The following is a 27,046-nucleotide window of genomic DNA, read 5'->3' as shown; positions in this document are numbered from 1 at the left end:
AATACACCAGCCTTGCCAGTTGAAAAAATATCAATAGACTTTCAAAGCCCATTTAGCGAAAATAAAGAAAAGGAATACATGGATACTCATAGTCTAACATGGGCTCCCCAAATTGATAATTTTAATACTGGTAAGATAAGCGCACGCTATAAAAACAGCTAAAAACCTCTCGAATAAAGAATTCTATCTTTTTGGGCCACCCAATGACATACTCATTTATTAAGGCTCACTCGGCAGAAACAGATTATTAGAGAAATTTGCACATCTTTTCCGAATCGACAAATACTACACAACTATTAACAGTCCACAATCTAACAGCAGCATAAAACGAATGCATCATACAGTAACTGAGTATCTGAAAGCATATTGCAAAGATCGAAAAGACTAGGACAACTGGTCAAGCCTCTGCATGCATGTATATAAGATCACGGTGCACGAGAGCACAAGCTACACACCACATGAGCTAGTCTTTGTAAGAAGGGCACGATCCCTCACGAGCCTTGTTCATGCTTCCAAGCCATGTATACGAGTAAATATATTAAAAACGTATCCAAAACATTCCAAGAGTTGCGAACTATAGCAGCCATAAATCTGGGGTACTCAAAATTGCGCATCAAGTATTTTTACGCCAGAAAAGTTAACGCTCAACAATTCAGAGTAGAGGAAGCAATATTTCTGCTAAGGGAACCACACAGAAATAAATTTGAGGCACAATATACAGGACCATATGAAATCATAGAAATAGACGAATAGACGACAGCTCACACAGTGTTAAGCTCCAAAAAGAGAATTACTTAGAAGCGTCTCAGATAGACAAAAACAGAGAAGCGGCTACTCTTCTAACACCACCAATTGATTCATAGCGTATCTTCCTGCTTTTTCTGGCCCTCAAATGCAAAAGAACGAAAATACAAACACACACCATTGCACAAAAACTCAATTGTTCTTCATACGGAATTCCAACCTATAGCGCCAATGCGGAAGTATAGTTAAATTTAAACAACTCAAGGTGCAACCTACATCACACGACTCCGTCACGAATTTATGCAAGTTTATTATCCCAGCTAGACATCTTCTTTTTGCGACTCTCAGACACAAACAAAAGAGCTTTAACCAAAAAAGTAATAAAGGGAAAAATTATTTTAAAAAACAAAGCACAATGTGGTTCTTGGACTTACGTAGTCATGGAAGGGAAACCTCAGAAGACCAGGCAAATGAATCAACAACAACCCTAAGCTCATTATAGAGCATGTTTTACATCTCACAATGTCTGTTACATCATGAAAATTAAAAAAAAAAATTTACATAGCCCAAATATTAACCAAAGGGGACAACTTGTTAAGCTTATGAAAGCAGTTTGCGCAGGCCAAGGAATATCCGGATTTCGTTTATAAGCAGCAACTGCCAAGTATTGGAAATACAATAAGGTTAGGGATACAGCAAACGAGTCTAAGGTGGCTATTCGAAATCATAGATGATAAGGATAGGAAAGAAATAGAAAATATGGTGGACAAAATGGCTAAAAATACAAGAACAATCAGTTGTGATACACAAAAATTTATGAGATTTTCATAGCGAATTAGACATAGCGAGATAAGAAAACAAACTAACTGAAATTAAAGTCGAAGCTAATACACACACACACACACACACACACACACACACACACATATATATATACACGAAGAAGAACTTGAAATTACACTACCTTCATAAATAAGTAATTTTTTTTGTAATTTTACTCGTTTCAAGTTTAATTTTTAAGATGCATTTTATATATTTCAAAAACTCAATTTCTTAGAGAAAAAAGAAAAAATTATAAGGAATAAGCTTTGCAAAAAAAAAAAAAAAAAAATTGTTAACGATCGAAAATTTCTTGCCATGCAATGTTTTCAACGTTTGCTTAATTCTCCGAATCATTTTGTGTAAATTTATACTCAGGATTTGGACATCTTGATACCAATACGTACAGTTAACCATGAGAAAACAAAGGTCTTTAGTAGTAAAATCATAATTTATCAAAACTTTCATGTTACTGATTGTCATGGAAAAAGTAGGAATTAATGAAAACTATTTTCTTCATATAACAACCAGTAAAAATAAATTGTAACCGGTATTTAACGTGATTCTTAAAATTAATACTTTATCATCAGATTCTTCACCAGTTATCATCTCTGCTTCTAAGTCATATTTGAGTAGTTTTGTTACACGTAGTCTAGTGCCGTTGCACAATCCATCGAATATACTCAAGTTTCTTATCGACATAACAACAGCATCTACTTTTAAATTTATAACATGTGGCGGTTATCCTTCATGTATATTTCTTAGAGATTCTATAGAAAAATTCATGTTTATATTCTTATCAGTGCTATTACTACCTTTATATTTTTCACATTCTATGCTGTAATAATTTTGTTCTTTCCATAAAATAAAATTCAAAATTTTATTATTTAAAATATACGAAAGTTCGTTATGAGTTAGAATTTCTTTATTTAAGAAGCTATGTATACCATCCCCACCAATTTTTTTACAAACGTTATCAGTTTTCTATTCCTGAGGAATTTTAAAAGACTTTATGATCCTGTTTCCAATGTCTATTAACAATAATAAGAATTGTAAATCTGTACATCGCATATTATTTTTCAATTCATAATTTTGAAGTGTTTTCATAGAAATGAAAACTTCATAGTTTCACTAATTATAGAGCTTTGACACCCATGCTTTTACACTGGAAGTATTTGTCTAAAACTGCCTTCTAAAATAAATAATTTTCTATCGAATGTAATATTAGCATCACATAAATTTTTCAAAGTTTAATGCACTATTTCCAAAGATTTTTTAGGGATTATCAGATTTGTCCCGAATAATTACTTTTACTTCTCGTTATTTTTTTTAACAGTTTCGTATTCTAAAAAAGAACTTTTAATCTTGTTTGAATCTTATGGAAATTTAAATGCCCTATGACTTGTCATCCCTTAAGATAATAAAATTTAAGCAATTCCTGTCCAAGTCATAGATATAACCTTTTTCTTTTTTACCAAAAAATAAAAAAATAAATGTTTTATACAAAAATGTTTTTCCAGAACCTCCTGGACTATCAATAAAATCAAATTTTGTATCACTACAAATCGTTTTATTAAAATTTTCTTTTGATCACTATTAAGTTTAACGAATAAATCCTTGAAATTTATTTCAAAATCAATAACAGTTTGATTGTCCTCGATATGTTCAGATGTTGTTGTTTCATTTGGTTTTAGTAATCAACAATCTTTAAATGCTTTTTCTTCAAATTTGAAGATTTTATTTAAATGTAATAAAGTATTACTTTTATTACTTTGCTTATCGTCTTTAAAATTTTCAATAAAAAATTTTGGAATGGTTCCCAAATGGTCTTACCACAAATCTCTTCGGATATTAGAAACCATGTGAAAAATTTTCTCGGTTGATGTGGTAACATAACGTTACAAGCTTCCTCAAATATTTTATATATTTGAGAATCGTGTTCAACTAAACCAAAAGCAAAAGCAGTATCTCTAAGCGTACTGTAATGTATGTTATTAACTGTTTAAAACTTTCGAAAGATTCTGCTTCACTCACCCGATTTAGAATTAATTAAAAAAAAAAAAAAAAACCACTCAGAGTTTTTAGGCGAGACTATATTCAGTCGCTTTATTGTTAAATTACGTCCAACTATTTTTCTTCTTATCGAAGTGGTTAGGATCGAATTAAAACAGTAATATTCTGGAATATGAACGTATCTAATTTCTTTCGCAAAACTATTTATTTTCTTTTATTTAAACCAAGTCGTTAATGCTGTTTTATAATTGACTATAGTCTTAAACATATTATTTTCTTGAAAATCTATTTTTTGTTTATTTTTAATATGTACTGGTGAGTTAAATACACAATGCATTCATCCGTATAAAGGAAACTACTGCAATTACCATGCTACTTTCATAGGGCTTAAATAGCGACCATCTACATACTCTCATGATTCATCAAAACTTTCAGTATCGTCTTCTTTATAACTCTCGTATCTGTTTCCGTTATTTTACATAATGTTATATCTCCTTTTTTTGATATGCAATCAAAAAAATATTTTATACTTTGATTGTTTCATATGAAAAAAAAATGTATCTTCTTTTTCGAATCTCCATCTTAACTAGACTTAAGTTTGTAACTATGTTTTAAAACTAAATAGATACAAAATAAGATTTGTTAGATATAACTGATCGATTAAATTATTGCGTAAGGCTAGAATGTTTCCATAAAAATAAATACTTTATAGTTTTATTAATTATGAAACTTTTCGAATGAAAGCCAACCTGGCCAGCTTATCGGGTGAAGTCACTGTCGGTTATAAAAAGGTCAGTCAGCGAGTTGAATAGTTAATTGAAAAATATCGTTTCATTAAACTCAATGACAGATTAAGTGTGCTTAAGATAATCACTGTGACCTGTAATTAGTACTCAGTAGGATGGACTGTATGGTACTATCATTGAATCATGAACTAAAATTTTTTTATTACTATTTATCACTTTGTACATGTAATTATTCCATTTATTGTTACTTATTAAATATGTGTCAAACTAAATAAATGTGACTAAGACAATACATCAAGATTACAAATACATTAAGATTTGTTAGATATAATTGAATCATAGTGGGTAGCCTAAGGGGGACCAGAGGGGAGACCGGGGGACCTAAAAATTGTAAGAGATCTGAGGGGGTGAGAGGGGTCTGGAAATAATAGGATATTTTTATAATAGGATATTTTTTATTGGGTTGAAATGAGAGCGAAATATTAAGATTTTTACCTTATTTTGAAGGGAGGGGAGCTCAAAAGATATTCCTAAGTTTTGAGAGGTGGCGAGGAGGGAGGTCGGAGACAGAATTTTATCTTACAACTATATAACACAAGATAGATATATATATATATATACATGTATATATATATTTATATAACGTGAAGTATAAACTTTACTTACTATGTAAGTTAGCATATGTACACATTACATTTTGTATGAATTTTACTAAGAAGTCTTATTTGTACTCGTAGTACGATTCATCTTTATCAACTCGGAATGTGTAACACATTGATATTAAAAAGTTTTCATTTAACTATCAATTTTGTGAAGGAGGATAGGATAGAATTGTGCAGATCAAATGGGTTGCACCATAGTTCTTAAAGTAAGTATTGCATTTTAAATACATTAATGAAAGATTGACACTAATTATTTCAAAAATATATATTTAATGTTGTTATCACCTTTTTCTATAAAAAAATATTTTTCTTCAATCTTCATTCTAGTCTGTATATTGCTAACTAAGATAGCTCAAATCCGGTATTACTGGAAATTGCATAGCGTAATTTTTCTTTCAAAATAGTTTTTTTCTTGTAATTTGGCAGTTTCAATAAATTAAAACATGTTGATGACGTTGGTAATCGATTTTGTGGATCCTTTTTTTGAATAGTGAAGAATCCCCGAAAAATGCTTCCTGTTAAGTCAAATGGTAAATGTAAAGTGGAGTGATTAAAATAAACTTACAACTATAACTTGTTATTTGAATACGTATGGGGTAAAAAAATACTTTCTAATTTGTTTCTATATTGATATGCCTCTAGAATAAACAGTTAGGTAATCTTTTTAAGTATTTTCAATAATTATTTTCAGTATTAACCAAACTCATCCCTGCCCAACGTGGCAGCAGGTAAACTAGAAATTACTGTCCATTTTATCGTAAGAACTTACAATTTTATTGGAATAAAAACAAATTATTATTTTTAATTTAACAACGTTTACCTTATCTGAATCTTATTAACAAAATTTATCAGAATTAGCCTACGTTTTATTTATTTGTATAAGCATTCAGGTTTTTGCACCCTCAAATTTTTTATTCGAATCTTAAGACTCCGTAAAATTAACCTTAAACTTGTAAAAAATTCTTTGTTTTCAATTGTGCTGATTACAAAGACAAACTAGTAAGTAGAAAGTAAACATGTCAAGCTAAGTGTGAATAAACATGTGTTAATTATTATTATATGAGTTTTGCACTTGCAATTGTAAAATATTTATAACTTTTAATTTTAGTTACATTTGATAAATTTTTTATGATTGAACAGAAATTGGTTGGTTTAAAGATAATCAACAAATATTCACGGGTGCATGTATCCACCACTACCACCGTATATAAAAAAAAAATTATTTAATCGGATGTAGGATTTTATGATATGATTAACCTTAATGATTCAATAGAGTGACATACATTTTCTGCCCAGTGTATGAGTACGTGTATCGTGTTAAATGTGACGTATAAGATTCACTTGCAATAGCTCATGTGTTTTTGGTATGTGTCGCAGAAACTCAGCATGCTGGATTAAAAATTTTGAAACTTTAAAATTTTTTAAAGTTATTCTTAGTTCTGTAAAACTAAATCTTTAAAAGAAAAATAAATTTAAAAAACGTTTGTAACGAGAAATTTAGGATTCAAAAACGTTACATAAAGAAGTGTAAAGTCTTATTAAAGTCGATAGTTAAAAACGATTAAGCAATTTAATGGTGGAATTGTTGTTGCAGAATAATATATTTTAAAAAATCGTTTATCAAAGTTTCAATGAAAATTGTAACATTTTTAGGCCTGGCGAATCTTTAATGAGAATCTCATTACTTTTTTAGAAAAAATCTAAAAAAAAAAAAAAAAAAATGTAGAGCCCTTAGACTTGTATTATTACTATACATTTGTAATCATTTTTTGAAGATCAATTTTTATGTAATGATCATTGGCTATTAAGGTGGTTCTTCACCTAACCCATTTACTTAAACTTACAGGGAAACTTGGATGGATTGTTATTAAAGTTATAAGGCATCTTCTCTTAAAATTTCAAGTCCCTTTATCAGGCCAATTTTTGAAAATAAGTCATTAAAAAAATGCACTTTTAACATGTATTCTTATGTAGATTACTTTTCCATACTACGATATCATGTAATATCCCGTAAAGTAGACTTAAGATCGTAATAGAAAAAGTTTGTAGTGAAAGAAGAATTTTTCAGCTTTCTAATAATATAACAAAAGTTTAGGCTAATCAGAGAAATAGTATACGATATTTAATCGTAAACGTAATCAGTTATTGATCAGCGAGAGCGAAATGTCTGCCGTGTAAACGAGCAGACGCTCGGATCGCGCGCGCAAATTTAAAATGACTCACTTACTAATATGGTTATAAGACAATCAGTAAAATTATTTTATGATTAATATTTGTTGAAAATGAAAATTAGAGTTTATTTTTGTGTTAAAAACGTACATAAGGTAATCATAACAAGAAGCATATCAATATTTCGGATACATCGGATAATAAAAACAAAAGTGAAGGGGTTACGTTTGTGCGGCAGACGACGCTCGACGATTGTATAAAATTATATATATATAGGTATACATGCAGAAATCGGTGGCAACGTCTGCTTGCGTAGGAGCGTACATGCCATTTTCAGAACCTTGCGTCAAAAAAGAAATTTTTTATAACTCTTACTATGACTTTATTAGCTTTATTTGTATGTAAATGCAATGATATTATGGTCAAGTGCCAGTACAACATATTTTATGTTGCAAATAATACGCTAATCAAAAATTAGAAAACCACCAGGGTCCCGTGTCGCTTTGATACGGCACCATCGTGAAGAACCACCTTAACAACTCTAATACCTAAAGGGAAAGCTTCTAAATGTTAATGAAGAAAGAATTCAAACTATCTAATATTTGAACTTTATAACTGTATTTGTGGTAACGGTAAATGTAAAAATGTAATAATGTATATGTATACTATTTCTTAAAAAAAAAATTTTGGGAACCGAAAGTTTCTGAAAACTGTCAACGTCTAATTGCAATACAAAACTCAGTACAGAATTACTAATATTTAAAAATGTAAATATGGCATAAGGTATTCTAAATATTTTTTAGCCCTTAATAGACTGGTAGAATTAGACGTCCAAAAACTAACTTCACGTTTAATCTCCTAATTCCGAGTATTTTTTAGAAATTATTTTGCAATAGTGTATTATATATTGTACACAAAAAGTAACAATAAAGTCCTATCGCATGGAGAAATTCAGTTACAGCTCAAGGCGAAAACAGTGTGTGGGGTAGGATGGCAAAACAAATTGCACGGTTTTTTCCGTGCAAGCCACTGAAATTTTGACTGAGTGGCTCTAGATAGTTTTACCCTTATTTATAAGGGCCTAACTACGTAACTTATACGCATATGTAAAAAGAGCGCCCAACAATTCACAAATACTAAATAAATTGTATCATACGTAAGTATCATGTAAATACATATACATGTATTTATCAATTATACGTGTTTTAACATTCATGGAATGGATAGAAAAGTAATAATGTAATGTTATTTAAGTTGTTATTCAAGTCAGATGATAAATGTAAGAATGGATACGAATAATTTTCTTAATAAATTAGTTGAAAAGTGACTTTGTATTAATGTAATCGAGAAACAATAAAGTAATACTAATATAATAATTATTGGATGGATAAATAAAGTTGGAGTAAAATAGTTTTTTCAACATATATAAATAAGAAATCTTATTATTATTAGACTTAAATATTGTATTATGAAATATGCCTGGTGAATACTAAAAAACTTTTTTTTAAACACATTACTTTGTAACTAATATTGTAACCACACAAGTACTGTTATCTATTTTTTAAAAATGTATATGGAATTTGAACCATCTGATTTGAATAAAAACTTAAACAATGCCACACTGTTTCTCTTCTACTCATCCCATGTATGTTAAAATACGCATAAAACATAAATACATGTATGCATGTACATAATACTTTCGTCTGATATAACTTATTTAGTATTCGTTAAATCTTGGGCACCCTTCTCATACATGCGTATAAGTTACACAGTTAGATACTTATAAATAAGTTTTGAACTATACAGCAGCCACTCAGTCTAATTTCTAGTGGCTTGCACGGAAAAAAGCGTGCATGTCTCGGTAACAGAATATCTCGGTGCCCATCGTTTGTTATTGACAAATTAGTCCGATTTTATCAGTTTTCTCTGAATATTGGAAAAAATTAAAAGTTGTATTAAAAAATGTTTCATATAAGAGTTTTAGTCTATTTAACTATCTCAAATTTTAAAAAATAAAAAATTAGGTTACTGCAAACAGTAAAGTACCAAATCGCAAAAACACAAAATTTTCGTTGTTATTAAAAAACAAGTGTTGCAATCGCAATAGAATATTTAAAATCTGTTAAAATGTATTATGAATCATGCGAATGTAGTAGTCTAAAAGTTAAAACTTTATTGTTACTGTTTGTGTATGTTATGTATAATCTTTCAAAGCGATTTTGAAAAATCAGGAGTTGGGTAATAGGACGTGGAATTTTGAAAATTCTACTTATCTACAAAAAATATTTCAGTCTTAGGTTGTTAAAGAATACTTCAAACATCGTTTAATTAAAAAAAAAAATTAAAACTAGGCACTCATATAGTAGCTAGGCCTACAGTGAGGCTCTTATATAATAAGCTCTATATTAAAACAAGAAAAATACAGCAATACAATGAAGTAATTCAAATACAAGTGTATTTAATCTTTGAATAACAATCAACCATTTTTTATACCATTTGAATGAAATTACTTTTGTTCTAGTTCTCTGTTATATCTATTTTTTACTTCAACATTTACTTTCAGGATTTTCTATGTAAATGTACTAATAAATGTTTAAAAACATTTATCTCTCTAACATATTTAACATACAATCCTATTAATGTATTGGCATCTACATACCTGTCTATATAACACATTTGTAAAGATATGATGGATAGCTACACTCCTCCTAACTCTCCTTGTCTGCCTTACTTCCTCTACTTGTCTTAACAAGATAATTATTTCCATGTTCAAACAATGCATTTGACGAAAAAATGAAGTAGTCATACAAAGGAGTCAATGGCAATACTGTTTAAATATTTATTAATAAGTAAATGGTAAGGTTGGGACTCCTCAGTATTGTTGTTCTCAAGTCTACGATTATATGAGAAACGTTGTAAAAGTAATGTATATAATGTCAGTTAGTGTACAATAGTCCAACAAATATTTTAAATCCTACTAATATTTTAAGGGTTAAAGTAAGTGTGTATGTACGCTATCTTTTCACTGTAAAACGGCTAGAACAATTACTGTCGATTAAGACAAAAGCTAAGTTTTTTTGAAATTTCGACGGGAGTACTGATGTATAGTCTGAAAACGCGGGCATGTCGAAGAAAATTCATAGTTGTATACTGTCACTATTTTCACGTAGCGGATAGTGGCGGCATTAATGTCGCCTGGGCAGTACTAGAGAAAGTTAATGAAGAGAATGGCAGATGATGCTATGTGTATATATATATATATATATATATATATATATATATATATAAATAAAATGCCGTTTATATTTCTCGAGCTCTTATAGGAATAATCGCAAATAAAAAAGGTAAATCTTTTCTGTATTAAGATTTTTTTAAATATATAATTAAAGCTTACATATTAATATTGTACAAACCTTACCTGTAATAAAAGAAACAACATTAGATGTATTTTATGTATACTGTAATTCCTCTTTTAACTACATCATTGGATAACTTAATTAATCTTATCTTACCACTATTGTTATCGTTCTAATTGTACTTCTTATTGCTTCTTATTCATTGCTATTGCATGTGTAGATTTCTGTTTGACCTTTTAGACACTATTATGTGGGGAATTCAAAATAAAGAAAACCGATATGAAAAAGTATATAAATATACTTTCTTATATCTCCCCCCCCTTTCACGTACTATAGAAAAAATTGAATTGTCGTCTTCTGCAACTAAGCCTGTAACTGGGAGGAGTTTGGAAACGTGGAACAGATTTGATTCCGAATTTGTATGAACTGTATCAACATTACACATAGTGTTTGAAATTTTTGTATAACTTTGTACGGCCCAAGTCTTAATTCGTCTAATTTTTTCTGTTTAAGCAATTTCTGTTTTCAAAGTATACTAACTGCCTAAAAAGGCAGCAGCAAACCAGAAACAGATATAATTTTTCTTGGATGATCAGTTTTTCCAGTTTTTCTATTTCATCTATTTATCTGAGGATAGTGTTAGCAGTGCTTTCGGAGATGGTCTTAAAATAAGCTCTTAATATTAGTACATAATATTAGAATACAGCATTATGCAATAAACGTTCTAATTTATTGTTTGAAAATTTAAAAATGTATTGTAAAGTAAGAATATTTTTTATCTATCTTTCCGCACTGCCCAGGAGGAAAATGGATGGGTTTCATGCTAAGTAATGACTTTTGATATGTACAATTTTTCATATGTTTTACGTTTATTCGAATTAATGTTACAAACAATCGCTATGACTAGTTAGCTAATAACATACATAAAGATAATAGTATTTCAATAAATCGAAAAATATTTTAATTCATTATTAAGTATAAAGCTCTTCATGTTTTGGACTTTCTTAATGGTAATATTATTATACAGCAATGTAAACTTCACCATTTATTATAATAATATCTCTTCCTGCTTGAATAAATATATTATTTTTATTTTTGCATCTTGTTAAAGCTACTTATAATTTTGTGACGTGGTAAATCAACGACACAGTAAAAGCAGACGTAGCGATAGCAGACAGGAGGAGAGGCGGTACAGTGCATGCGATCCCTACTCGATCCAAGGCCCCAGTACCTATACCTATCCTTACTATGGGCTACACGGTCAAAACTCGACCGTACGCAGAGGTTGGTATAGATGTACACAGACACACAGAGGCGGCTGGGGCTAGAGCTGCAGCGTACACCAGTACAGAAGTGAGAACGGTAGGCCTGCTTCCTTCTACCCCGTCCCTACCACGAAAGCACTGTGCCAAGGGGGCTTTACTTATCTTGAAAAAAAAGTACGCGCGTATTGCGACCGTCAGGTGAAGCGGTAAGGTAATTATTTGTCTTATCGACTGTTGAAATGACTAGAGAAATTTATATAAATCCCCTTTTACGCTAGAAAAAAAGTTTCAATTTGTACAGTACCACGAAATTCAAATTTTGAATTGTTTGAAGTATTGAGTAAACAATTGCTTGAGAAATAAAAGTCATTATAATTATTATATAACTGTATAATAATAACAATTGTGATACAAAAAACAGCAGAGCGCCTGCGGGAACGTTTGTCAAATGGGTATAGTTCTTATTTATAATAAACTAGTAGTAAAGTAATTATTAATAATTAATATTTGTAGGATTTTAAAATGAAGATTTGGTGACCATAAGAAAAAGTGCGATGTATGTGAATTACACAGATAATAAACAAATATGTTTCAAGTGTTGTAAAACAACTTTGATTAATTACTATATACTTAAAGAGCGTTCATCATATCGAGGAAAAGGGAACAAATAAAGTATCAAGAGGCAAAAGTAATCTAGAAATTACATAAAAATGTAATTAACAAAGTACGATCAAAATTGAGAAGAAAAATTAAAATGCGCATTGAATGTAATCAATGGAACGAATATTTTATTATAAATCATAACTTGTTACAAAAACGTAATGAAAACTCAGTGTATTAAATAATTTTAAATAAGTAAAGAAATATTTCAAAAATTATGAGCAATAAGAGTAAGTTTTACCTTTGTACATGATAATTTTAACTCTTGTTTTTTGTTAACGGTATCTTAAAATTAATACGTAGAAACAAACGCTTAAATATAATTTTAAATAGATTCAAGTAATTGTTGAAATCAAATCAAAAGTATAATTGTAAATACAAAATTTTATGTCAAAATTACAGTAATGCATATTTTTGACTTTGACCAAAGCAAAAATCCAAAGTTTTCTGTAAGTGTGAGTAATAAATGTAAAAACTATAGTAAGTTTAATTTAATCCAATTTCGTTTTTTTATGATCTTTTTTTTTTTTTTTTTTTTTTCCTTCTTTAGTTTAACTGTTAAAAACTAATCTACAAACATACATCAGTTGCTGTACGCAGACCACATACGAAAGGTTTATATAAAATATAAAAAAAAGTGTACTGATTTGTACAACTTTCCTACAAATACGCAAAAAAAATTACACATCATGAACAATGAGAGAAATTATTCAACTGATACTTGATTAAAAGTAGTTGTATAACTTTTTACTCCAACCATTATTTGTATACATTTTTAATATATGTATTTAAGAGTGTTATTTATGTTTTTTTTTTTTAGTCTTTAAACTTATCTGTTACTTTACATTTTCATTATAAATAATTTATGCACAAATGCTAATCAAAGTAATCATCGATAATGCCTTGTCTTTCTTGTACACCTAGTACATACTCATGGTTCACTTGGTCTTGCTCACCTCTATATGCGTCTTCTATCTCCCGAGGTGGTATTGGCATAGGTATGCTACGTGTCAAGAATTATTTCATAATTTATACGATTATTGTATTTATTAAACATACTCTGTGCATGTACTTACCGGTTGTGTCTTAGAAAATTATAAAGTACTCCGCATGCCTTTACAATTTCACAAGCAAATAGAGGATCGTAATGTAAAGACCGATCTTTATTTAAACACCTGAAGATTTCTTTAATAATTCCGAAAGTTTGCTCCACAACACAGCGAGCTCCTTGGAGTGCATCTGAAAAATGCCTTTCTGGAGTATTTGGTGCTGCATTGAGTAAAGGGGTCAACAATATCGGAGATACAGTATAGCCACTATCTCCTGTAAAATAACAGTCAATAAACGAACTCATTTGAGTGCTCACAAATGTTATTGTTATACTATATATTGTTTGTAGTACACGTAGCTACTGCATACCAATCACATAATATCTTCCCTCGTTGTCTACGATTTCTAGATTTGCTCTTAGACTGTACATATGTTCTTTCACCTCGCTGAAATCCCACACGAATTGATCATGCGTAGATCCATTGACTATTCTCATACTGAGAATGTTGTAATCGGTGTCGCTTATCTATTTTGAAAAAATACAATATTTTCACCCATGATGCAAGTAAAATGATGCATGTACGCTATAGCGATAAAACATTGTTAATAATAATTTAAAATACTTACAATTTGAACGTTGAGAGAATGTTGCTGGTGATGATTTAGAAATGCTTCTTCATGCTCCACTGGCTTATGAATTTTAGGTAAAGTGTAGTCGAGGGCACCTAAAACACCGGGAAATCCTATTTTTTCTTCAAACCTAAAAAATTTTATAATTAATTTCTATACTTTGCTTGGGTGCATGTAAAACGAGGCAGTGAAACATATTAATTTTGATTGCATTTGGAAAACTGACAGTAGAAGTGACAGATAATATTAGTACGGGTCCGATTATTATGTAACACAGCATTCGATGAATTATTTAAATGAACCCAAAGTACACAAAATGTTGTTTATAAGCATGCATGAAACAGTCTTTACAATGTAGCATTTTTCGACAGCATACAACTTATAATTGCATCTTGTTCTACGAATTTTTATTTGCTTACATTTCAGCTTGGATGAGTATTTTTAAAAAGAAAATTATGCAAAACGTTTATAAAAATAAACAACTATAAGTCTGTCACTTCCTTGCCTAGTTCGAAGAGCACAGCTATACGACTACATTGGAGTACGTAGAACATCTCAAAAGAAAGCTACAAAACTTTTTATAAACAGAAATGACAGGGAGAGTGACTAGAGTAAGCTTGCATGCATGAGTGTAAGACAATCTACTAGAAGGCGAACATTGTATATATAAGGAAAATGAAAACATACCGTTGCGATATTATCTGCCTTTCCACAGGATTTCGTGGGAACACTATGAATTGATCGCTGAGCATAATTTTTGCTGGTATTACAGAATGTAGAATTATACTAAAAGTACTCTGGCTCATTGGGTGATGCACATCAGCGGAAACTCCTTTTTGGTATCCTCCCTCAGCTAGGAAACGAACAACCGCAAGAACTTGATGATGAGGTTCAATTGATTGACCATGGTAGTTCAAGTATGGAGCTAATAAATTTACCAACAGATCGGCGACCCTGGGAGTCATACGGTAGTAACGTCTAAATAATTCATATCCCATGAACAAAGGGTTGTTCACTTGACGAATAAATGTATGAACAGCACGTGTCGACCGTCTTTTTTCTTGAACCTCATCATCAACATCAAATTTTGCAGCCGCCGCCAACATGATTCCCTTAAAAGATGATCCTTAACATAATTTAGTTTTACTCATTGAGTTCAATCCTAATTCAATTCTGCAGTCATTAAAAATATACTTACACAATAGAAAAAATACGATCTGCCTTGATAGGTATACGTGTTGATGGCTTTATGGCTACTAATGCTACTATTGTGCTGTTGTTCGTCGACAGTCGGCAGAGTCGGCTATTCGGCCCTACTAACGTAACCTATATCTCGAGTATCGTTGAACTATAAGATTTGTTCAAGCTAATTCTCTGGGTGTCTCCAAGAATGGAATGAACAAGTGTTGTGAGTGTCTTCTGTGAGTGTCTCCGAAAGACTCTGACTCAGAGATATTTCTAAATTAAAAATTTTTTTTTCAATTTTCGTTGCATGTAACTTTATAAACGTCAAAGTCATTCATCTTGTCAGGTTTTGGAACGTTCCAAAAGTATGTGATGCGAGTGCCCGGGGCACCCACGTTTTGGAATACGCCCTTCGTCAACATACAAGTGTTGTGAACTTGCCTTGCGCTCTGGACAAAGGCGTCACGCCTGTTTCGGACAAGTATTATGAAAATGCTGCGTAGCATGAGGAGCCGAATATTTTTTCACGTGTGCCGTTTCTTGTGCACAAGTTTTTACAACTCTGTTACTCGAAGCTGCGCCAGCGAAGGTCTTAGTTCTTCATCCTCCCTATTAACGATCCAAGGATTAGAGGACTCGACGATTGATGATAAACAAGTGACAACGAGGGAATTACTATGGAAGAAAAAACAAGTGTACAGCCTCCGAACTCAATTGCGTAAGTTTTTGACTCTTGCTTGTCATAAAGTACTTAAATAGAAGGCCAGGGTTCGAGAGGAGAATAAGCTTTTGATATTTATGTACATTACGAATACATTTGGAAAAAAATAAAGTAATTGAAATTGCATGTCACGTAATACATTTGATTTTACGTATCGGTGGAGTATAAAATTCGTTTTTTATATGTTAATTGTATTAATCGTATTCAGCAGTAGTGGTAGAAGCTATTTGTAAGGGACGGGGGGGGGGGAGGGCACGAGACACAAATAAAAATACAGCTACCACCATTTTTTATATTGTGTAAACAAATGGAACCGATGTTCTCAACTCTGAATTAACAGCGGGTGTAAAAAAATTATTTTTTTTAATCGGACAACCTTCTGTTAATAGTTAGTACAACAATGTTGTAGATTATGTATATGACGCTATAGGTAAACAAAAGTCATAGTGAACAATTTCGGTATATAAGTATGGAAAAATAATTTTATAGGTGTATAATAGGTTTGTTCGATTCAACTGTATGGTGCGCTCTGAGCTTCGGACACCCTAACCGAACACGAGTTTTTGTCCAGAACGCTCCGAACAGTTCCGGGTGATTCCCAATGTACATACACATTTCTATTTGCATGTATGTAAACAATACAGAAAGACGCGTTTATGTCTATACTATCCTGTAATTGTATAACTTACTAGACAGTTTTGATACAGTTCTTGTTTAGTAGTAACCAACAAATAGTAATATTACTGCCATGTTGACATTTTAGATAATAAATTTTCTCGTCTATGAGCAAATTAGTTCTGTTTGCTCATGAATAGACATATACATCAGAAGTAGCCCGGAACTCTTCGTTGCGCTCCAGACAAAAACTCGAGTTCGGTTGGGGTGTCCGAAGCGCACTGGACAGTTGAATCGAACAAATCTAATTACGTAAAAAAGCGCTTACATATTAATTTTTTTCATTAAAAATTATATCAAATGATACATTAACCGTAGGACTACAAGACTGCAAATGAATGAGAAACAGAGATGGTGTATAATAAATTACATGAAAAATCACAGCAATTATGCGGCGAAACGGCGCACGGCTGCTAACGGGCAGCAACTTCAAGATGAGCAAGGCGATAGGCTAGCTTTTGAAGTTAACCGTTTCGGACCTTCGAAGACAAGACAGCAGTGCATTGACGTAAGAATAATTATCATAATAATTATATCATGCAGAATTATTTCCCATTTGAACATTTCAATGTGTGTATGCATGACAATAAAGAAAAAAATATAATAATAATGTGAAATATAAAATGTTTTAGCACTGGGACAGGCTCCGTGGAAAAGCCAAAAAGTATCAAGCTGAAAAAAAAAATTTTTTTTCTAAAACGGGTAACAACAGCGGTGGTGCAAGCTTTACAACCAACGACTTGTATGAAGCTGTACTCTCCATTGTGGGAACCGAACATCAGAATGGTACTGAACTTGTTCCGGAGAGCGGCATTGTATGGAGACAAGCCGTGTGTGAGTCTGTACAACCTATACATAAACTATTCGTTAAATATAACCGAACAGTAGTAATTTTATCGCGTTTAACCCTTCTATTTTGTAATTTTATTTGTTGAAATAGGTAAGTCTTCGCCCAGTACTGAAGCAGATGATGTTCCTCTCATTAGTGAAATAACTGAACCTAATCGACGATTAGCATTTCCATTGGAAGATTTTGGATCTATCCCTAACGTAAAGGCGATTGTAGGTGGTTCAACGTCAATGGTTACAACACTCGATGATAATTTTGCATGCTCAACAACAAGCAAAATTTCGCCCGATTTATCACGTACTGCATATCCTGATTCAGAGCCCAATGAAGAGTCAGTTCCTGTATTAAGAAATTTCACATCTGGTTTACAAATGGAAGTAGAAGAGACATATTCAAAATCTGCAGAAAAATCTCCCCAGAGTCTTCTTGCACTTGAAAAAAAAAAAAATTTTCGTTTGGTGAATTCGGTAATGCATGAGATTCATACAGACTTTTTTACGTGTACGTCTTTGACTTTCAGGGATGTTACATAAAATGATGTTTAATAATTTGTTTTTTAGGTACTGAAGAGTACAGGAAGCAGAAAGTTCTGACGCCAACAAGTGCAACGAAAACGAAAATTGTGGGATTAACTCCAGAACGTAAGGGACACAGTAGACAAGCCAACTCAATGTTAATGAGGCAAACACCCAAGTTGAGTGAAGGCTTGGGTTATATGACACTTACACAAATAAGAGCTCAACAGGAATTAAAGTCAGAAACTGTTGATAATAAATCGTACAAAGCAACATTCGAAAACCATGTCGAATCCTGGCGAAATAAAAGTAAGCAGCCTTTTATATGGTTATGTACGGTAATGGGTTGCATTAAAAAAAATATATAATAATTTTATTTCCAGAAAGTCCAAACCACACTAAAACTGTTGTAATTAATGCTATCAAAACGAATACGAACACCGTTGGCACACTTGTGAATGAATTAAAAGATTTAAAAAAAATTGAAGAACAACGACTAAAACTTGACAAAGCCCAATACTCCAAAGAAAATAAGTTATATGAATCAGCGACAGAATTTTTTCAAGCCTGCACGAAGTATTACAAAAAAAAATTATAAATTTATAACTTAATGGTGAGTAATGCATGCTGAATTAAATAATAAGTTTCGTAAAAATTAAAATATTACCTAATAAGAGGACGTATACCTATACGAGTGAAGAAAAGGGTCGTAACTGAAGACCAAACAGAAATAATGTATGAAACACAGTTTTACGTCTTTATGTCAAAACATTTGCGTTGATATATGTATACATAAAGCACTTCAAATTTTGCGAGGACATATACATACGTATATTTAAAAAATGCATATTAATAGTTGGAGGAAAAAGTGGCAACTATTTTAATAATATGCATGTATGTATATTACACTCTTAAATACATATATTAAAAATGTATACAAATAATGGTTGGAGTAAAAAGTTATACAACTACTTTCAATCAAGTATCGGTTGAATAATTTCTCTCATTGTTCATGATGTGTAATTTTTTTTGCGTATTTGTAGGAAAGTTGTATAAATCAGTACACCTTTTTTTATATTTTATATAAACCTTTCGTATGTGGTCTGCGTACATCAACTGATGTATGTTTGTAGATTAGTTTTTAACAGTTAAACTAAAGAAGGAAAAAAAAAAAAAAAAAAAAAAGATCATAAAAAAACGAAATTGGATTAAATTAAACTTACTATAGTTTTTACATTTATTACTCACACTTACAGAAAACTTTGGATTTTTGCTTTGGTCGAAGTCAAAAATATGCATTACTGTAATTTTGACATAACATTTTGTATTTACAATTATACTTTTGATTTGATTTCAACAATTACTTGAATCTATTTAGAATTATATTTAAGCGTTTGTTTCTACGTATTAATTTTAAGATACCGTTAACAAAAAACAAGAGTTAAAATTATCATGTACAAAGGTAAAACTTACTCTTATTGCTCATGATTTTTGAAATATTTCTTTACTTATTTAAAATTATTTAATACACTGAGTTTTCATTACGTTTTTGTAACAAGTTATGATTTATAATAAAATATTCGTTCCTTTGATTACATTCAATGCGCATTTTAATTTTTCTTTTCAATTTTGATCGTACATTGTTAATTACATTTTTATGTAATTTCTAGATTACTTTTACCTCTTGATACTTTATTTGTTCCCTTTTCCTCGATATGATGAACGCTCTTTAAGTATATAGTAATTAATCAAAGTTGTTTTACAACACTTGAAACATATTTGTTTATTATCTGTGTAATTCACATACATCGTACTTTTTCTTATGGTCACCAAATCTTCATTTTAAAATCCTACAAATATTAATTATTAATAATTACATTACTACTAGTTTATTATAAATAAGAACTATACCCATTTGACAAACGTTCCCGCAGGCACTCTGCTGTTTTTTGTATCACAATTGTTATTATTATACAGTTATATGATAATTATAATGACTTTTATTTCTCAAACAATTGTTTACTCAATACTTCAAACAATTCAAAATTTGAATTTCGTGGTACTGTACAAATTGAAACTTTTTTTCTAGCGTAAAAGGGGATTTATATAAATTTCTCTAGTCATTTCAACAGTCGATAAGACAAATAATTACCTTACCGCATCACCTGCCGGTCACAATACGCGCGTACTTTTTTTTCAAGATAAAGCCCCAGGAACTGCCGAACATGCACCTGCAGGGCCGGGTTTGTGTTGGCTAGGCCATGTCGGAAGCTGAGCGATATGATTCTTTTGTGTATTGAGTGTAGTGGTTGATGCGAAATAAAAGCACTGTTTGTATGCGGAAATAGAGGTGTCTTACATTAGTACACATAAAAGTGCCTACTACCCGTCCATCGTTCCAGTCCTGCCGAGTAGTGGTTATGTGTCGTGTCTTGCTGCTGAATGCAAGGCGAGTAATACACGACTAGTTACAATGTAAACCTACGTTATCGAAATTTTGACTATGAGATTTTTTGAGTCATAGCAAGTGCTGCAACTATTGAAAATGGCTTACGATATAAAATAAAACATACTAAGGTGATAGAGGTGTTTTCAGTAATCAAAGTTATTCTTGGAATTAAAAATTCATGTCCAATTTTTTTCCCAGTTATTATTCCTCCTTCTAAATTATACTTCAATAATTTAATAATTCCTTATCATGTACCCTTAAATAAAACTTTTAATTAGAACTTCTATTGTACCGACTTTTAAATTAAACTCAGGAGGTCGTAAACCCTCATGGATATTCTTTAACATTCCTATGGGAAAATTTACATATAAATTATTTTTCGTCTTATCAACCCCTTTTTCTTTTGTGTTATCTATCCTGTATTGCTGTTAGTTACTCCAGTTAATTTTTTATAAATTTTCTTATCTGAGAAACTAGTATAATCGTTTTGTGATATAAGTATAAAATTATTGACCGAACAACTTTTAAAATCACCAAATATTTTGGAATAGACATTTTTTGATATCCATTTTTTTTAAATGTTAGAAATTTTAGTTTCTTCTTTCACAATTTTTAATAATAATTTAAAAAATTCTTTTTTATTAGAAAAAATATTGATTTGCTATTTTAAAGTTTTTAAGAAAATCTAGAAAAAATATGTTCATGCTTGAAAGAATTAGACGAAAACGTCATTTTAAAAAAATTTATTTCCAAAGTTTATTTCTATATCACATAAACCTTTTAAGGTCCAGTCAACTATTTCTAAGGCTTTTTTTTTAATGATTGGAGATGTATTCCACATTATCAAATCAACTTCTCTTAATTTTTTTTATCGTGTTCGGATTCTAAAAACATACTTTGTGTATTGCTTGAGTCTAACAAAAGTCTGAAAATTCAATGACTTGTGCTACCCTCTAAAATCAATGATAATGCTTTGTCAATCTAAGTCATTATCAAAACTTTTTTACCTTGAGAAATAAATAATTAAATTAATTTTTTTTTTAAATGTGTTTTTGCCAAACCTCCATCAATAAAAGATCTTATCATTTTCTTCGCAAATTGTGTAATATATTTTCTATTGATCATTTATTATTTAAACGTACTTACAATGAGGCAAAAATCTTTTTGCTAAAAGATAAATATCCATAATATTTTGTGTACCTTCAATTTTGTTTTGGTATAGATAGATTAAAATATTTACATGATTCATCATCTGATTTTCAAATCTGGTTGATATGTAAAAGAGCGCGATTATTTTTATCATTAGTTAAATCTTTTGTAAAATATTTTTTACATTCATTTCATATTTTATTACTTTGAGTATTTTCCGAAGTTAAAAGCCACAAAAAAAATTGTCTCAATTGATGGGAAAACACGAAAGTAACTTTAAACGACTAGTATTGAATTCTTTTATACATTTTAATGTCTTTGAAGGATATTGCACCATTTATTTTATTTTAAATAAGTTCAAAAAATAACGGTTTGTGATTCTTTGGAGATATTATGTTTAATCTATCAATTTCAATATTTTTTGTTACATTTTTCCTTTTTACTTTTATACATGTATACATATACAATTCCCAATAGGCTCTACATTGCTGTGTTACTCTGCACGTATATATTATCGTCATTGGCATATTAAAAAACCACCTCAGATTTAATGGGATCAATCACTTACACACAAATGGGAACCTCACTTTGCATGGACTCCAAACCATCGGACTTCAGCACTTGAAATACGCACATGAGCAATTAGTTTTTTTCCCAAATTTTCATTTTATTATTCAAAATGGAATGTTCTGGAATGTTAACATATGTTATTAATTTTGTACAATAATCACGTTTGTCTCATTCAAACCAAGCTGTTAGTTGCGTTTGATAAGTTTTTTATACGATTCATAACACAATTTTTTTCTAATATGAGAGTGCGATGCCTTAGGAACGTTGACTGGCGTATCTTTTATCTAGGAATATCCAAGTTAAGTTGTTTGGCAACACAGGGGGCGCACAGTGGGCGAATTGGTTTTTTTACTCAAAACCTAATATCTCGCGAACATTGATAGATAGATCAGTAATATTTTTTTTATTATCTTTCTTTATTGATAGAGATTAAAGGAAAACTATAGAGGAGACAGAAAAATTAGAACCTAACCTACAAATTTGTCGTAATCGTCGATTTTTCGCGATTTCAGGTCAATTTTTTTTTATTTAGCTATAATTAGAATAAATTTCGGCTAATTTGACACTTAATTCGTTTTTTGTGTGTTCTGGGCAATACCTACTTGATGCTAACGTATCAATTAAATTATATATTAGTAAATATGTACGAATATATATGTATATATTATCTATTTTATGTGCATTTAGTAATAACTATCAATGTTAATGATTAATAATTAACTTGTAATGATAATAAAAATATCGACTTACTTGGTATCAGAAGTGGCAAAACGCAGAGACATACGGTAATAGTTATTCATTATAATTTGTATGTATACATATGTGTATGTATCCATGTATGTATGTATGAATGCTTTGCCATCAAATATCCGAAATCACAGTTTCTCATACGACTTTATTAAATATTATTATTTTGAAATAGCTGGCAGGATACGATACATTGATACATATATATAGATGTATGCTAAAATATATGGAGCGTTATATATATATAATAAACTTTTATTTTGGATAATTTGGTTTAGAATACAGCAAGTTTTGTGTGAGTATTGTTTCACACATATAGATAAACTTCAGTGTACATAAATAATGAAATACATTCCTTTTTACAATACATATTATACATATTGATATATATATATATATGTATTTACATATGTTACTTTGAACTTTTTGTTGTATAACATATGTATTAAGTGTTTACCTCGTCGACATTAACTAGTCAGTCTTATCCATAATACTCAAATTATAAATATAAATACACATTTATGTATACGTATATATATATATATATATATATATATATATATATATATATAATGTTTTATATTTATAACAATAGATACGAGAAAAATAAACTAATATTTGTTACTCTGAAAAAAGTAGAGTTTATTTAATAATTATTATATAATATTTACAATATTTACAGCGTAATTTTACCTGAAAAAAGTAGAGGAACGAAAATATAAGTCTATTATCTCTATTGTATTTTATATTTTACACTGAAGACTGTAATTTTATATTTCACTTGCTTCTTGATCCTTATTTGTTCGCACTACCTTTCTCTCTGAGTTTATATCTGTTACTACTCCTTTTCCTCTCTCTTCTCTATTGTTTCACTTCTTACCTTCAATATCCTTACCCCCTCTATCAATCACCTATCAAAGGACACGCTTTATTTGTATTTAAAGAGAGTATACTTTCTTTACATCTCCCCCCCTCCGTATTAGCCGAAAATTGGAACATCTCATTGCATTTTGTTTTATTTACATTTCTTTCTCACGAAAATCGTCGTCATTTAGTTCCATATTCATTGGAACCAATTTTGTTATGTGAAATAAATCTGGTTTTCTATTTTTTTCTGTTTTTATTTGATATATAGACTCTGAAATTTTATTTATTATTTCATAAGGTCCAATTCGTAATCTATCCATTTTTCTCCTATTTAGTCTGTTTCCATTTTCTATATATACTAGATCTCCAATTTTAAATATATGATTTTTTCTGTTTTTATCAAATATTTTCTTGTTGTAATTGTGCGATTTAATGGTATTTTCTATTGCTGTTTGTCTATTATTTAGCCAGATGTCTTTGTTATCTATTGTTATTAATTCTTGAGGTGTTATACTTACATCAGTCCCATCTAGTAAATATTGCGGTGTGAATCCTGTAACAGAATGTTCTGTCTCATTATACTTTTTTATACATTCATGAGCTATTGATGTCCAAGCTTTTTTATTTTGGTTTTCGTTTAATTTGCACCTAATTTTATTAACTATTGTTTGATTGAGTCTTTCATTTAATCCGTTAGAAAATGGCGCATTAACAGCTGTAAAAACTATTTTGATATTATTGTGTTCCAAAAAATCTTTGAAATCTTTTGAGTTTATTCCTGGGTACTGATCTGACAAAATCATTTCTATTTGTTCAGTATCTATTATTTTTCTTACTAGTTTAATAAAGTCACTTGCCGTTTGTGTCTTAGATGTTATTATATAAGCATACCTGGTAAAGTGATCTACTAGGAGGTGTAAATATTTTTTTGTTGATCTATTTCCTCCAAATCCACCAATGGTATCTATTGAGACAATTTCAAAAGGTTTTTTTGCTGGGCCTAAATGTGACATTTGGCCGTATTTAAGTTGACCTCTTGATTTATTTTCTATACATATTTTACATTCTCTACATGTTTTGATTATATTTTTTGTTAAATTCTTCGCTGTGTAGTTTGTGCTTATTCTAGTCATCATTTGTTTTATTCCAATATGAAACCATTCTTTGTGTATTTTTTTAATCAATTTTTTACTAAACTCTTCTGATAGTATTATTTTTTCTTTTTTTCTACTCTTTTTATAAAAAATTTCATTTCTTTTTATTAACATTTTATTTGATTTTTGTATTTCTTTGTTTTTTTCTTGATCTATTTTGATTTCATCTATTTCTATTAAATTTATTATTCTTAAAAATTCTTCGTTATTTATTTCTGGTTCTAATACCGGATTTCGGCTAAGACAGTCTGCTTCTATATTTTTTTTCCTGGGATATATTTTATTGTAAAATCATATTGCGATAAATAGTAAGTTAAATCACCTAGTTCTTCGTCTGTTCTTACTTTAATATTTAGATTTTCTAATGGTTTATGGTCTGAATATACTATAAATTTTTTTCCAATAAGCCACTGCTGCCAATATTTTATTGCTTCTTTTATAGCCAAACATTCCAAATATATTGCTTCTTTTTTCTTTTGTGTTTCTGTTAGTTTTTTTGAAAAATATGCTATCGGTTTATCTTTTCCATCAAATTGTGTTTGTTTAAACACTGCTGCTATTCCTTCTATTGATGCATCTGTGTACAGTTTTATTTCTAAGTTTGGGTCAAATATCTCTAAAATTGGTTTTGAGCACAGTAACTTTTTTGTTTGTTGAAATGATTTTTCACATTCCTCTGTCCATATAAATTTTTCATTTTTCCTAAGTAATTTGTGGAGTGGGTCTAATAATATCGCACTTTTCGGAATATATTCATGATAAAAGTTTATTTTGCCTAAAAATTGTCTAATATTTTTTTGGGTTCTTGGTTGTGGAAAGTTTTCTATTGCTATTAAATTATCTTTTATTGGACGAACGGTATTATTTTCTATTATGTGTCCGAGATACTTTGCAGAATTTGAACCAAATGTACATTTTTTAAATTTTAATCGAAATCCTTCTTTTAATATTGCGTTTAAAACTTGTTTGATGTGTTCTATATGTTTTTCAAAAGTTGGTGAAAATATAAGTATATCATCTATGTAATTTTCTGCAAAATTTTTTAAATTATTTTTTTTTAAAATGTTGCTTAGTATTCTTTGGAATATTGCTGGTGCTGTTTTTAAGCCAAACGGAAGGCAAGTCCATTGGTAGTGTCCATCTTGTGTAATAAAACCAGTTTTATTTCTATCTTCAATTCTAAGAGGTATTGACCAAAAAGCCGAATTTATATCTAGGGTGGTGAAAAATTTACAGTTTCTTGTTTTTGTTATTAAATCTTCGATTAATGGGAAAGGTTGTGCTTGCGGTACAATTAATTTATTTAGGTCTCTAAAGTCTATGCATAGTCTTGATTTCTTATTTTCTTCTTTTTTAAATGCTAGAGTAACAGGTGCTGCAAAAGGGCTGTACGATTCTTCTATTAATTTTTTTTCAAGTAATTTTGCTACTTGTTGTTCTATCTCTTTTTTATCTTCTATTGTACATCTATATGGTCTTTTGCTACAGTATTTTTCTTCTATTAAATCTATTCTTGCTTCATAATCTTTAACTGTCCCTATGTCATATTTGTTTTTTGCAAAGACTGAATTGTATTTTTTAATTATATTTTTTATCTCTTTCTTTTTACTATTTTCTAAATGTTCTAATCGTAAATCGCTTTCCTCTTCTGTCACATGCTCATTAAAGTTTATTTTTACTTCTGTAACCTTTTCTGTTGAATTCTGTTTTATATGTTGATCTTTTTCTTTGATTATTTTTTTCTTTTGGGAAATATTTAAATTCTCATCTTGTATAAGTCTAAATTTTTTTATCATATCTAAACCTATTATAATATCCTCAAAGTCTTCTCTTTCCACTATATCTAAGTCTATTTCTTCTTCTATTTCGAATATTTTTACTTTCACTTTTATTAAGCCTTTTGTTTCGCTGACACCATTGACTGACTTCAAATATATTTTGTTTACATTTTTTTCTTCTTCTTGTATTTTAACTATTCTTTTATTTATTAATGATATCTGAGCCCCGGAATCATATGTTCCTATAACCCTCAATTTATTATTTAACAATA

The 27,046-nt window shown here is 30.0% G+C and overlaps 1 protein-coding gene across 1 annotated transcript in view; it reads right to left on the bottom strand.

Moving 5' to 3' along the window:
* Positions 1 to 5,316: 5,316 nt before the first annotated feature.
* The window catches only part of LOC106636725 (ubiquitin-protein ligase E3B), a 288,751-nt gene continuing 267,021 nt past the window's right edge, over positions 5,317 to 27,046 (bottom strand). Inside the window, exon 9 of the mRNA XM_089595731.1 lies at positions 5,317 to 5,499. Within this exon, the coding sequence (XP_089451857.1) occupies positions 5,327 to 5,499 (173 nt within the window). The 3' untranslated portion in view covers positions 5,317 to 5,326. The remainder of the gene's footprint in view (positions 5,500 to 27,046) is intronic.

This window comes from Copidosoma floridanum, unplaced genomic scaffold (assembly GCF_036245765.1).
Source record: "Copidosoma floridanum isolate Cflo_tuat_1 unplaced genomic scaffold, Cflo_Japanese_pri ptg000027l, whole genome shotgun sequence".
In the NCBI taxonomy this organism is placed as follows: Eukaryota; Metazoa; Arthropoda; class Insecta; order Hymenoptera; family Encyrtidae; genus Copidosoma; species Copidosoma floridanum.
Note: the sequence above shows the minus strand (reverse complement) of the source record. Positions and strands in the feature narration are given on the sequence as shown.